General features: G+C 41.5%; 1 protein-coding gene across 1 annotated transcript; it reads left to right on the top strand.

Annotated features, from left to right (window-relative positions):
* Positions 1 to 4,933: 4,933 nt before the first annotated feature.
* Positions 4,934 to 8,288, top strand: cdk5r1a (cyclin dependent kinase 5, regulatory subunit 1a (p35)). The gene is made up of 2 exons (XM_072693585.1): positions 4,934 to 5,425; positions 6,391 to 8,288. Exon 2 carries the CDS (start codon positions 6,449 to 6,451, stop codon positions 7,373 to 7,375), a length of 927 nt encoding a protein of 308 aa, XP_072549686.1. The 5' UTR covers positions 4,934 to 5,425; positions 6,391 to 6,448; the 3' UTR covers positions 7,376 to 8,288.
* Positions 8,289 to 14,096: the final 5,808 nt, after the last annotated feature.

Raw genomic sequence — 14,096 nt, 5'->3', positions numbered from 1 at the left:
TTAATTGATGTCATTGTAATTTAATTCAGTTCAATGTAATTCAGTTCAGTGTAATTCAATTCTATTCAGTGCAATTTAAATCAGTTCAAAGTAATTTAATTCAGTTCAGTGTAATTCAGTTCAGTGTAATTCAGTTCAGTTCAGTGTAATTTGTTTCAGTGTCATTCAGTTCAGTGTAATTCCATTCAGTTCAGTGTAACTTAGTTAATTGTAATTCAGTTCAGTGTAACTTGGTTCAGTGTAACTTGGTTCAGTTCAGTGCAATTCAGTTCAGTGTAATTCAGTTCAGTTCAGTGTAATTAAGTTCATTTCAGTTTAATTCAGTTCAGTTCAGTGCAACTCAGTTCAGTGTAGTTCAGTTCAGTTCAGTGTAATTCAGTTCAGTGTAATTCTGTTCAGTGTAATTCAGTTCAGTTCAGTGTAATTCAGTTCAGTGTAATTCTGTTCAGTGTAATTCTGTTCAGTGTAGTTCAATTCAGTTCAGTGTAATTTAGTCCAATCTCATGTAATTTGATTTAGTTCAGTGTAATTTGGTTTAGTGTAATTCAGTTCAGTCTAATCCAGTTCAGTGTAATTCAGTTCAGTTCAGTCTAATTCAGTTCAGTTTAGTGTAATTCTGGTCAGTTTAGTGTAATTCAGTTCAGTGTAATTCAGTTCAGTGTATTTCAGTTCAGTTCAGTGTAATTCAGTTCATTTCAGTGTACCTCGGGTTACTTCAGTGTAATTCGGTTCAGTGTAGTTCAATTCAATTCAGTGTAACTCGGTTCAGTGTAATTCAGTTCAGTGTAATTCAGGTCAGTTCAGTGTAATTCAGTTCAGTTCAATGTAATTCAGTTCATTGTAATTCAGTCAAATTCAGAGAGATTCAGTTCAGTGTAATTCGGTTCAGTGAAATATCATTTCAGCACAATTCAATTCAGTTCAGTTTAACTCGGTTCAGTGTAATTTTGTTCAGTGTAATTCAGTTCAGTTTAACTCGGTTCAGTGTAATTTTTTTCAGTGTAATTCAATTCAGTTCAGTGTAACTCGGTTCAGTGTAATTCTTTTCAGTGTAATTCAGTTCAGTGTAATTTGGTTCAGTGTAGTTCAATTCAGTTCAATGTAACTCAGTTCAGTGTAATTCTGTTCAGTGTAATTCTGTTCAGTGTAATTCGTTTCAGTGTAGTTCAATTCAGTTCAGTGTAATTCTGTTCAGTGTAATTCAGTTCAGTCTAATTCAGTTCAGTTCAGTGTAATTCAGCTCATTTCAGTGTAATTCAGTTCAGTGTAATTCAGTTCAGTTCAGTGTAATTCAGTTAATTTCAGACTAATTCAGTTCAGTCTAATTCAGTTCAGTTCAGTGTAATTCAGTTCAGTTCAGCGTAATTCAGTTCAGTTCAGTGTATTTCAGTTCAGTTCAGCGTAATTCAGTTCAGTTCAGTGTAATTCAGTTCAGTGTAATTCAGTTCAGTTCAGTGTAATTCAGTTCAGTGTAATTTGGTTCAGTGTAGTTCAATTCAGTTCAATGTAACTCAGTTCAGTGTAATTCTGTTCAGTGTAATTCTGTTCAGTGTAATTCGTTTCAGTGTAGTTCAATTCAGTTCAGTGTAATTCTGTTCAGTGTAATTCAGTTCAGTCTAATTCAGTTCAGTTCAGTGTAATTCAGCTCATTTCAGTGTAATTCAGTTCAGTGTAATTCAGTTCAGTTCAGTGTAATTCAGTTAATTTCAGACTAATTCAGTTCAGTCTAATTCAGTTCAGTTCAGTGTAATTCAGTTCAGTTCAGCGTAATTCAGTTCAGTTCAGTGTATTTCAGTTCAGTTCAGCGTAATTCAGTTCAGTTCAGTGTAATTCAGTTCAGTGTAATTCAGTTCAGTTCAGTGTAATTCAGTTCAGTTAACTGTAATTAAGTTTAGTTCAGTGTAATTAAGTTCATTTCAATGTAATTCAGTTCAGTTCAGTGCAATTCAATTCAGTGTAATTCAGTTCAGTGTAGTTCAATTCAGTTCAGTGTACCTTGTTTCAGTGTAATTTAGTTCAATCCAGTGTAATTTGATTTAGTTCAGTGTAATTTGGTTTAATGTAATTCAGTTAAGTCTAATCCAGTTCAATTTAATTCAGTTCAGTTCAGTTCAGTGTAATTCTGTTCAGTGTAATTCGGTTCAGTGTAATTCAGTTCAGTTCAGTCTAATTCAGTTCAGTTCAGTGTAATTCTGGTCAGTTCAGTGTAATTCAGTTCAGTGTAATTCTGGTCAGTTCAGTGTAATTCAGTTCAGTTCAGTGTAATTCTGGTCAGTTCAGTGTAACTCAGTTCAGTGTAATTCTGTTCAGTGTAATTCGGTTCAGTGTAATTCAGTTCAGTGTAATTCAGTTCAGTGTAATTCAGTTCATTTCAGTGTAACTCGGGTCAGTTCAGTGTAATTCGGTTTAGTGTAGTTCAATTCAGTTCAGTGTAACTCGGTTCAGTGTAATTCAGTTTAGTTCAATGTTATTCAGTTCAGTGTAATTCAGTCAAATTCAGAGTGATTCAGTTCAGTGTAGTTCAGTTCAGTGTAACTTGATTCAGTTCAGTGTAATTCGGTTCAGTGAAATATTATTTCATTACAATTCAATTCATCTCAGTGTAACTCGATTCAGTGTAATTCTGTTCAGTGTAGTTCAATTCAGTACAGTGTAACTCGGTTTAGTGTAATTCTGTTCAGTGTAATTCAGTTCAGTGTAATTCGGTTCAGTGTAACTCGGTTCGGTGTAATTCAGTTCAGTTCAATGTTATTCAGTTCAGTTTAATTCAGTCAAATTCAGAGTGATTCATTTCAGTGTATTTCAGTTCAGCGTAACTTGATTCAGTTCAGTGTGATTCGGTTCAGTGTAATATCATGTCAGTGCAATTCAATTCAGTTCAGTGTAACTCGGTTCAGTGTAATTCTGTTCAGTCTAATTTGGTTGAGAGTAATTCAGTTCAGTGTAATTCGGTTCAGTGTAGTTCAATTCAGTTCAGTTTAACTCGGTTCAGTGTAATTCAGTTCAGTGTAATTCATTTCCCTTCAGTGTAATTCAGTTCAGTTCAATGCAATTCAGTTAACTTGAGTGTAATTTTGTTCAGTGTAATTCAGTTAAATTTAGTGTGCTTCAGTTAACTTGAGTGTAATTCAGTTCAGTTCAATGTAAGTCAGTTCAGTTCAGTGTAATTCAGTTCAGTGTAATTCAGTTCATTGTTATTCAGTTCAGTGTAATTTAGTTCAGTTAATTGTATTTCAGTTCAGTGTAATTCGATTCAGTGTAATTCAGGTCAGTTCAGTGTAATTCAGGTCAGTTCAGTGTAATTCAGTTCAGTTCAATGTAATTCTGTTCAGTGTAATCAGTTCAATTCAGTGTGATTCAGTTTACATCAGTGTAATTTAGTTCAGTTCAGTGTAATTTGGTTCAATGTAATTCAGTTCAGTGTAAATGAGTTCAGTTCAGTGTAATTCAGTTCAGTGTAAATGAGTTCAGTTCAGTGTAATTCAGTTAAATTAATTGTAATTCAGTCCAGTGTAATTCGGTTCAGTGTAATTCAGTTCAGTGTAATTTAGTTTAGTTCAGCGAAATGTATTTTATTGTAATTCAGTTCAGTGTAATTCAGTTCAGTTCAGTTCAGTGTAATTCAGTTCAGTGTAATTCTGTTCAGTGTAATTCAGTTCAGTTCAGTGTAATTCAGGTCAGTTCAGTGTAATTCAGTTCAGTTTAATTCAGTCAAATTCAGAGTGATTCACTTCAGTGTTTTTCAGTTCAGTGTAACTTGATTCAGTTCAGTGTAATTCGGTTCAGTGTAATATCATGTCAGTGCAATTCAATTCAGTTCAGTGTAACTCGGTTCAGTGTAATTCTGTTCAGTCTAATTTGGTTGAGAGTAATTCAGTTCAGTTCAGTGATGATGATGATGGCCACTTAGGCAGAGGTGATGAATGTTATGAAGGTGATGATGATGATGATGATGATGATGATGAAGGTGAGTGTGATACAGGCTGCTGTGTGAGCGGAGAATCAGCGTCACTGCAGCGCACGCACAAACACAAAGCTGCAGTGCAGGCTCGTGGCAGGGGTCTAAATGTGAGTTCAGTTCAATGTAATTCAGTTCACTTCAGTGTAATTCAGTTCAGTGTAATTCAGTTCAGTTCAGTGTAATTCAGTTCAGTGTAATTCAGTTCAGTTCAGTGTAATTCAGTTCAGTGTAATTCAGTTCAGTTCAGTGTAATTCAGTTCAATGTAATTCAGTTCAGTTCAGTGTAATTCAGTTCAGTTCAGTGTAATTCAGTTCAGTTCAGTGTAATTCAGTTCAGTGTAATTCAGTTCAGTTCAGTGTAATTCAGTTCAGTGTAATTCAGTTCAGTTCAGTGTAATTCAGTTCAGTATAGTGTAATTTAGGTAGTGATGAAGGTGAAGATGAAGGTGATAATTTATCCGTCATGATTATGGGGATGATGAAGTGGGTGATGATGAGGAAGATGAAGATAAAGGTGACAATTTAGGTATTGATGATGGTGATGATAAGAGTGATGGTGATGAAGAGAATGATGGTGATGATGATGAAGATGAAAGTGATAATTTAGGTAGTAATGATGGTGATGATGAGAGTGATGGTGATGAAGAGGGTGATGGTAATGATGAGGAAGATGAAAGTGATAATTTAGATAGTAATGATGGTGATGATGAGAGTGATGGTGATGAAGAGGGTGATGGTAATGATGAGGAAGATAAAGATGATAATTTAGGTATTGATTATGGTGATGATGAGGAGGGTGGTGGTAATGATGAAGAAGATAATTTAGGTTGTGTTGATGAGGGTGATGATGAAGAGGGCGATGATGAGGAAGATGAGGATGATGATGATGGCCACTTAGGCAGAGGTGATGAATGTTATGAAGGTGATGATGATGATGATGAAGGTGAGTGTGAAACAGGCTGCTGTGTGGGCGGAGAATCAGCGTCACTGCAGCGCACGCACAAACACAAAGCTGCAGTGCAGGCTCGTGGCGGGGGTCTAAATGTGAGCTCGAGCTCTTACAGATGAATTTGTTTGTTTTTATTTGTTTTGGTGTTTATAGTTTAGGCTCGCGCCTTCTCTTTGATATTTGAGGTTACCGCAACATACACAGAACCGCGTTTGATGCAGTGATCGCGCGCCCCCGGAGCAGACAGGCGCGCAGAGGAGACGGACTGCAGATGAATGTGAATTAAAGGCGCGCGCACATTAATGACTAATGATGGAATAAAGGACAGGATGTGACACGAGACTAAAGCGGAGCGCGAGGTTCTGAATCTGTGCGAGCTGTTTATCTTTAGAGATTCAGCACCGCGGAGATCAAGCAGCACAGCGCGCGCTTCATCATCATCATCATCGTCATTATTATGACAGCGGATAACGGTGAATAAGAACGGCGCGCGGAGCCCGTCTGACATCTAACCGGTGAGCAAATCAGACCTGACCATTTACACCGAGCTGTGTGTGTGTGTGTGTGTGTGTGTGTGTGTGTGTGTGTGCGCGCGCGCGTTCGGGCTCCATGTTGTTTGTGATCTGAAATAGCTGAACAGAGATGCAGCACTGCTCCTGCTTACCCTCACTCAGCACTCAGTCTGGCTTTAGTCTTGGTTTAGTCTGGCTTTTTTTTTTGGTTTAGTCTGGCTTTATTCTTGGGTTAGTTTGGGTTAGTCTGGCTTTAGTCTGGCTTTATTCTTGGGTTAGTCTGGCTTTAGTCTGGCTTTATTCTTGGGTTAGTTTGGGTTAGTCTGGCTTTATTCTTGGTTTAGTCTGGCTTTATTCTGGGTTTATTCTGGGTTTAGTCTGGCTTTATTCTGGGTTTATTCTGGGTTTATTCTGGGGTTAGTTTGGGTTAGTCTGGCTTTATTCTTGGTTTAGTCTGGCTTTATTCTGGGTTTAGTCTGGCTTTAGTCTGGCTTTATTCTTGGTTTAGTCTGGCTTTATTCTGGGTTTAGTCTGGCTTTAGTCTGGCTTTATTCTTGGTTTAGTCTGGCTTTATTCTTGGGTTAGTTTGGCTTTATTCTGGGTTTAGTCTGGCTTTATTCTTGGGTTAGTCTGGCTTTAGTCTGGCTTTATTCTTGGTTTAGCCTTAGTTTAGTCTTGCTTTAGTCTGGCTTTAGTCTATCTTTATTCTTGGTTTAGTCTGGCTTTATTCTTGGGTTAGTTTGGTTTAGTCTGGCTTTATTCTTGGGTTAGTCTTGTTTTAGTCTGGCTTTATTCTTGGTTTAGCCTGGGTTTATTCTTGGTTTAGTCTGGCTTTATTCTTGGATTAGTCTTGGTTTAGCCTGGGTTTAGCCTGGGTTTAGTCAGGGTTTAGTCTGGGTACTCTCTGTTGGTCCCCTTCTCTGTTCTTTTGTTTTATGACCTTGTTGATTTTGGTTTATGTATTTTAGGTCCCGTCGAGGCACAGCGTATCCTTACCTGGCCTAAGGCCCCCTCCCCAGAGGCAACATGGGTACTGTCCTCTCCGTCTCCCCGAGTTACCGCAAAGCTGGACTGTTGGATGAAATCCCGCCGATGGTGGGTCACTACACGGCCGTCCAGAACAGCAAAAATGCCAAAGAAAAAGGCCTGAAGCGGCAGTCTCTGATCAGTGTGTTGCCATGGAAACGGATTGTGGCCGTTTCAGCAAAGAGGAAAGGTTCTAAGAAGCTCTCCTCCGGAGACAGTCAGGACGAGGCCGGCACAGAGAACCTGAACACACAAAACCTGAAGAAATCCCAGTCCTGCGCAAACCTGTCCACGTTCGCCCAGGAAACAGCAGTCAGCTCCATTCCGGCATCTAAAACCACTAGCAGCATGGTCACCACCACCAAGCGGACGTCCATTAGCAGTTGTGCGGGTCAGGCTAACGCTAACGCAGGCACGCCAAAGCGAGTGATTGTGCAGGCCTCCACTAGTGAGCTGTTGCGGAGTCTGGGCGAGTTCTTGTGCCACCGCTGTTTTCGACTGAAGCGGATGACCCCCGCAGACCCGGTGCTGTGGCTGCGGAGCGTGGACCGGTCACTCCTGCTGCAGGGCTGGCAGGACCAGGGCTTCATCACCCCTGCCAACGTCGTCTTCCTCTACATGCTGTGTCGGGATGTGATCTCGGCGGAGGTGTCTAGCGAGCGTGAGCTGCAGGCCGTCCTGCTCACCTGCCTCTACCTGAGCTACTCGTACATGGGCAATGAGATCTCGTACCCCCTGAAGCCATTCCTGGTGGAGACGGAGAAGGAGGCATTCTGGGACCGCTGCCTCGACATCATCGAGCGCATGAGCACTAAAATGCTGCAGCTCAACTCCGACCCGCATTACTTCACTCAGGTGTTCGCTGACCTGAAGAACGAGAGTCAGAAGGAGGAGCGGAGTCCACTACTGATTGGTCTTGACCGGTGAAAAACAGAGTGGGGGCAGGGGGGACAGAGACTCGTTCTGGTTGAATTCACTGCTGGAAACTACATTTCCTCTGTTACCTAAAACCTAGTTGATCAGACTGTTTCTTTAGTTTTACACTGGAGCTACATGGCTAACGTAGCTAACAAACAAGCAAACCTTGTACCCCACCAATTAGCATAGTGCTAACTGGGCCGTCACACTTCACAATCATCCCACTTCCATGTTCAGTAATCTCTAACAGACCCGTTTGGGAACGGGAGTGGCACTGTTAAATCATCCATCACATGTTATGATGTCAGCTCCTGACACCGACAGTTCTGCTGCTGAAGAGGAAGAACGACCGTGGCTTCAGATCAGGGATGCTACTTCAGCCCTGTCAAATTCCTGCATCGTCAATCAGTGGCCTAATCTCTGAAGGAAGCTGACGGTGGCTGTTCTCATACTGCAGCCAGTCAGTTCAGCTACAGACCTTTCACGAACTTCTGACCGGTCTCTGTATTCAAATTGTTTAAACTTTGTGAGAAATATGAACATTTGAAAGTATTAAGATTTGGGAATTTTAGTATTTTTGGGATTTTTTCTGGGTGGTAAACCAAAAACAACCACCAGACCACCACCGTGACCTTCCTGTGTGCTTGTGTTTCTCAGGTCGCTTTTCTGACCAACAGTCTAACAGCAGCTACTGCCAACCTACACCTATACAAACATCTACACCAATACCTATATGCACACTAATACCGACACCAACACCAACATCAATATCAATACCAGCACAACTCCTACAACAGTAACTACACCAGCATGAACACCAACACCTACCGCAACACCTACACCAACACTAATACTATACCAACACCTATTATGCTCTAGTTCCTTGTTAGCTACATTAGTCTCATAGCTCCAGTGTTTTGAGTGAGTGGGTGGGTGGGTTTGAGGGGGGGGGGGGGGGTGGTCCAATTTTAAGTAAACTATCGATTTTAAAAAGAGACGATCGTAGTTACAGCGTAAACATGACTGAACCAGAGGAGGAGAGAAAAGACTGAAACGTTCAAATGACCCGGAGCAGAAGAATCTAGAACCTGATCATAGACGGGGACAGTGCTGTGGTGAGGAGTGGGGTGTGTTGGGGGTTGTGAGCGCAGTGTAGACGTGGACGCTCTGTTTCCTGAGGTGTGTGATGATGTAACTGTCAGTGTTATCCGGGTGTTTATTAATGCATGCTTTCCGAAAATGCTACGTTTGAAATTCCCCTCCGTTTCACCCTTAAACAGGGTTCCATACAGCACAGAAAGAAGGGTTCACCTGGGATAGGAATCGCAGCCAGTGAGAAACCTCAGCTATCGGTGAAAATGAGCAGCAGTGTTACTTGGACCCCTCGGAACCCCCTGGGTATCACACCTTAGGACCTCCCGCCCAGATCTTGAATTTTGAAAGTTCTGTATGAATATTTGGGCTTTTCTGAAAATGTCATGTTTCAGATGTTGGGTTTTGTGGGGGTGTTTGATCAGATTTATTTGTTTGGTCGGGGAAACGTCAACACATTGCTGCTGAATCTGATTCTCCCATCATGCACAGCACAGTCACCTGTGACAGAACCGACGCTTCCCATAAAAAAAATTAGATTTGTTGTAAATGCAGTGCAAAACTGTAAAACTGTGACATTATTATGAAGTGTTAGATTACTGTAAATTTACAATATTACTACTTCAGAAAAACAGTGTTACCTTACAGCTTTTACAGTAAAAGTGTTTTACAGTGTTGAATTACTGTTGTTACGATAAACTGATAAAGTGCAGAATGAAGCTGTTCATGACTGATTCATATTTTTGCTTTATGTTTGCAGGTGAGGTCTCTGCAGTGCTGTGATTGGACGCTCTGCAGGGTTAGGTCTAGGGTTAAGGTTGGGTTCAGGTGCAGGGTTAGATCTAGGGTTAGATAACTCAATATACAGCCATTAATGTCTAAACCACCGGCAACCCAAGTGAGTACACCCCTAAGAGACTACACCCCTAAGAGACTACACCCCTAAATTTCCAAATTGAGCACTGCTTGTCATTTTCCCTCCAAAATGTCATGTGACTCGTTAGTGTTACTAGGTCTCAGGTGTGCATAGGGAGCAGGTGTGTTCAATTTTGTAGTACAGCTCTCACACTCTCTCATACTGGTCACTGAAAGTTCCAACATGGCACCTGTGCTACATGAAGATTGCCAACACCCTGAAACTGAGCTGCAGCACAGTGGCCAAGATCATCCAGCGTTTTAAAAGAGCAGCGTCCACTCAGAACAGACCTCGCGTTGGTCGTCCAAAGAAGCTAAGTGCACGTGCTCAGCGTCACATTCAAATGCTGTCTTTGAAAGATAGGCGCAGAAGTGCTGTCAGCATTGCTGCAGAGATTGAAGAGGTGGGGGGGTCAGCCTGTCAGTGCTCAGGCCATACGCCACACACTACATCAAACTGGTCTGCATGGCGGTCACCCCAGAAGGACGCCTCTTCTGAAGTCTGTACACAAGAAAGCCCACAAACAGTTTGCTGAAGACATGTCAACAAAGGACATGGATTACTGGAACCATGCCCTATGGTCTGATGAGACCAAGGTTAATTTGTTTGGTTCAGATGGTCTCAAGCATGTGTGGGGGCAGTTAGGTGAGGAGTACAAAGATAAGTGTGTCGTGCCTACAGTCAAGCATGGTGGTGGGAATGCCATGGTCTGGGGCTGCATGAGTGCAGCAGGTGTTGGGGAGTTACATTTCATTGAGGGACACATGAACTCCAATATGTTCTGTGAAATACTGAAGCAGCGCATGATCCCCTCCCCCCGGAAACTGGGTCACAGGGCAGTGTTCCAGCATGATAATGACCCCAAACACACCTCTAAGATGACCACTGCTTTATTAAAGAGGTTGAGGGTAAAGGTGATGGACTGGCCAAGCATGTCTCCAGACCTAAATCCAGTAGAACATCTTTGGGGTATCCTCAAGCGGAAGGTGGAAGATCACAAAGTCTCGAATATCCACCAGCTCTGTGATGTCGTCATGGAGAGGAAAAGCATTCCAGTGGCAACCTGTGAAGCTCTGGTAAACTCCATGCTCAGGAGAGTTGAGGCAGTTCTGGAAAATAATGGTGGCCACACAAAATATTGACACTTCAGTAACTCTCACTCACTCACTTTCGTTGCCGGTGGTTTAGACAATAATGTCTGTATATTGAGTTCTTTTGAGGGAAGAATAAATGTACACTGTTATATAAGCTGCACACAGACGACTGTTCATTGTATCAAAGTGTACTTTTTATCAGTGTTGTCGCATGAAAACTTAAATATCTGCAGAAATTAGGGGTGTACTCACTTTTGTGATACACTGTAGGGTTATGGTTAGCTCTAGGGTTAGGTCTACGTGCAGGGTTAGGTCTAGGGTTAGATCTAGGGTTAGGGTTAGGTGCAGTGTTAGATCTATGGTTGGGGTTAGGTGCAGGGTTAGATCTAGGGTTGGGGTTAGGTGCAGGGTTAGATCTAGGGTTAGGGTTGGGGTTAGGTGCAGTGTTAGATCTAGGGTTAGGGTTAGGTGCAGTGTTAGATCTAGGGTTAGATCTAGGGTTATGGTTAGGTCTAGGGTTAGGTTTAGGTGCAGGGTTAGGTCTAGTGTTAGCTCTAGGGTTAGGTGCAGTGTTAGATCTAGGGTTAGGGTTGGGGTTAGGTGCAGGGTTAGATCTATGGTTATGGTTAGGTCTAGGATTAGGTCTAGGGTTAGGGTTGGGGTTAGATGTATGGTTAGGTCTAGAGTTAGGTGCAGGTGCAGGGTTAGGGTTATGTCTAGGGTTAGGGTTAGGTCTAGGGTTAGATCTAGGGTTAGGGTTAGGTGCAGTGTTAGATCTATGGTTGGGGTTAGGTGCAGGGTTAGATCTAGGGTTGGGGTTAGGTAAAAAGGATAAAGGTGCACGTATTCGTCACTGTACAGTGTGGACTGTACAGCGAAATGTGTCCTCCGCATTTAACCCATCTGGTAGTGAACACACTCACACACACACACGTGTTAGGGGCAGTGAGTACACACACCCAGAGCGGTGGGCAGCCAACTCCAGCGTCCGGGGAGCAGAGAGGGTAAAGGGCCTTGCTCAAGGGCCCAACAGTGGCAGCTTGCCGAGCCCGGGAATCGAACCCACAACCCTGTTATCGATATCCCGGCGCTCTAACCGCTGAGCCACCACTGCCCAGGTGCAGGGTTAGATCTAGGGTTAGGGTTGGGGTTAGGTGCAGTGTTAGATCTAGGGTTAGGGTTAGGTGCAGTGTTAGATCTAGGGTTAGATCTAGGGTTATGGTTAGGTCTAGGGTTAGGTTTAGGTGCAGGGTTAGGTCTAGGGTTAGCTCTAGGGTTAGGTGCAGTGTTAGATCTAGGGTTAGGGTTGGGGTTAGGTGCAGGGTTAGATCTACGGTTATGGTTAGGTCTAGGATTAGGTCTAGGGTTAGGGTTGGGGTTAGATGTATGGTTAGGTCTAGAGTTAGGTGCAGGTGCAGGGTTAGGGTTATGTCTAGGGTTAGGGTTAGGTCTAGGGTTAGGTCTAGGGTTAGGTGCAGTGTTAGATCTAGGGTTAAATATTAAACATTAAGGTTAGGGTTAAATATTAGGGTTATGGTTAAATATTAAACATCAAGGTAGGGTTAAATCTTAAATATTAGGGTTAGGGTTAAATAATGAACATTAAGGATAGGGTTACATTTTAAATATTAGGGTTAGGGTTAAATATTAGGGTTAGGGTTAAATATTAAACATTAATGTTAGGGTTAAATCTTAAATATCAGGGTTAAATATTAAACATTAAGGTTGGGGTTAAATTTTAAATATTAAGGTCAGGGTTACAATGTTAGGGTTAGGTGCAGGGTTAGGTTTAGGTGCAGTGTTAGATCTAGGGTTAGGTGCAGGGTTAGATCTAGGGTTGGGGTTAGGTGGGGGATTAGTGCCTCTGTTTGTTGTCCATGTTAGAGTCCAGCTGGAAAACTGTGTGACTGTGCCCCATTGCATTGTGGGTGATGTAGTTTACCACATTAACATCCTGTTGAAATAGATGTGTGTGTGTGTGAGAGACAGATTTCTGGGTAATTAATAACTTCACTCAAACCCAGATCAAACACTGAGTTACAAATCCGCAGCTGTCCAGGAGGAGGCGCCAAATCAATGACTGTCATGCCTGTCAGGCATGGCAGTAAACACAAGGAAACACTTGCAAGACTTTAATTAAAAAAAAGAGCAAAAAACAAAACTACAAAGCAAAACACAACAGGGGTGATAGCGATCTACTTAATGTTAGGGTTAAATATTAGGTTTAGGGTTCAATATTAAACATTAAGGTTAGGGTTAAATCTTAAATATTAAGGTTAGGGTTAAATCTTAAATATTAGGGTTAAATATTAAACATTAAGGTTAGGGTTAAATATTAGGTTTAGGGTTAAATATTAAACAATAAGGTTAGGAGTAAATATTAAAGTTAGGGTTAAATATTAAACATTAAGGTTAGGGTTAAATATTAAAGTTAGGGTTAAATATTAAACATTAAGGTTAGGGTTAAATATTAAAGTTAGGGTTAAATATTAGGTTTAGGGTTAAATATTAAACAATAAGGTTAGGAGTAAATATTAAAGTTAGGGTTAAATATTAAACAATAAGGTTAGGAGTAAATATTAAAGTTAGGAGTAAATATTAAAGTTAGGGTTAAATATTAAACAATAAGGTTAGGAGTAAATATTAAAGTTAGGAGTAAATATTAAAGTTAGGAGTAAATGTTAAATATTAGAGTTGTCATGCTGGCTAAGCTAGACATGGACAGGTGAACACTCGCAGGGACGGTGCGATGCATGATAAGGTTTTATTAAATAAACAGGGGAAACACAAGAGTGCAGCAATAACAGAGAGGGAGAAACAAGAGAAACGTGACAAACTAATGCGGGCAAAACCTGAAGGCCACCTGAGGCTGGTAGGCAGCCAGGGAGCAAAGCGAGGCTGGACCAACCTAACGGAGGGGGGAAGACTAGGACACCAAGATACAGGAACCCAAACCGCGCTCGTCAGGCGCTGATAAACTTCCATGACTAGAGTGCAAAGGAACCGGACGCCGAATCTCACCGGCGACCAACCGGTGAACCAGACAGCGAGCTCCCTCTGAACGTGAAACGGCTCCGATAGAGCGGAGAGTATCCAACACTACAGACTCTCCTAGAAGTCTCATGAACGTGAGGCCAACATAACGCTTGGCGTCGCAAGAGTAATTCTCGGGCCAGACCTTAGCGTTTGCTCCCCTTTTGTACCCCAGCTCTCAGGTGACCCGAATCAGAACATGATAACAGGAATCGGGTGTGAACGTCCTTGAACATGAAGCCTGTGGTCCGCGGCTCGGGACCGCCCTCGGGGTGACATTAGGGTTAATTATTAAGGTTAGGGTTAAATATTAGGTTTAGGGTTAAACATTAGGTTTAGGGTTAAATATTAAACATTAAGGTTAGGGTTAAATATTAAAGTTAGGGTTAAATATTAGGTTTAGGGTTAAACATTAGGTTTAGGGTTAAATATTAGGGTTAGGGTTAAATATTAAACATTAAGGTTAGGGTTAAATATTAGGGTTAAATATTAAACATTAAGGTTAGGGTTAAATATTAGGTTTAGGGTTAAACATTAGGGTTAGGGTTAAATATTAGGTTTATGGTTAACTATTAAACATTAAGGTTAGGGTTAA

Source organism: Salminus brasiliensis, chromosome 12, assembly GCF_030463535.1.
Source record: "Salminus brasiliensis chromosome 12, fSalBra1.hap2, whole genome shotgun sequence".
NCBI lineage: Eukaryota > Metazoa > Chordata > Actinopteri > Characiformes > Bryconidae > Salminus > Salminus brasiliensis.
Note: the sequence above shows the minus strand (reverse complement) of the source record. Positions and strands in the feature narration are given on the sequence as shown.

Coding starts and splice junctions, on each gene's coding strand:
- cdk5r1a (XM_072693585.1), top strand. CDS start 6,449: ATGGGTACTGTCCTCTCCGTCTCCCCGAGTTACCGCAAAGCTGGACTG.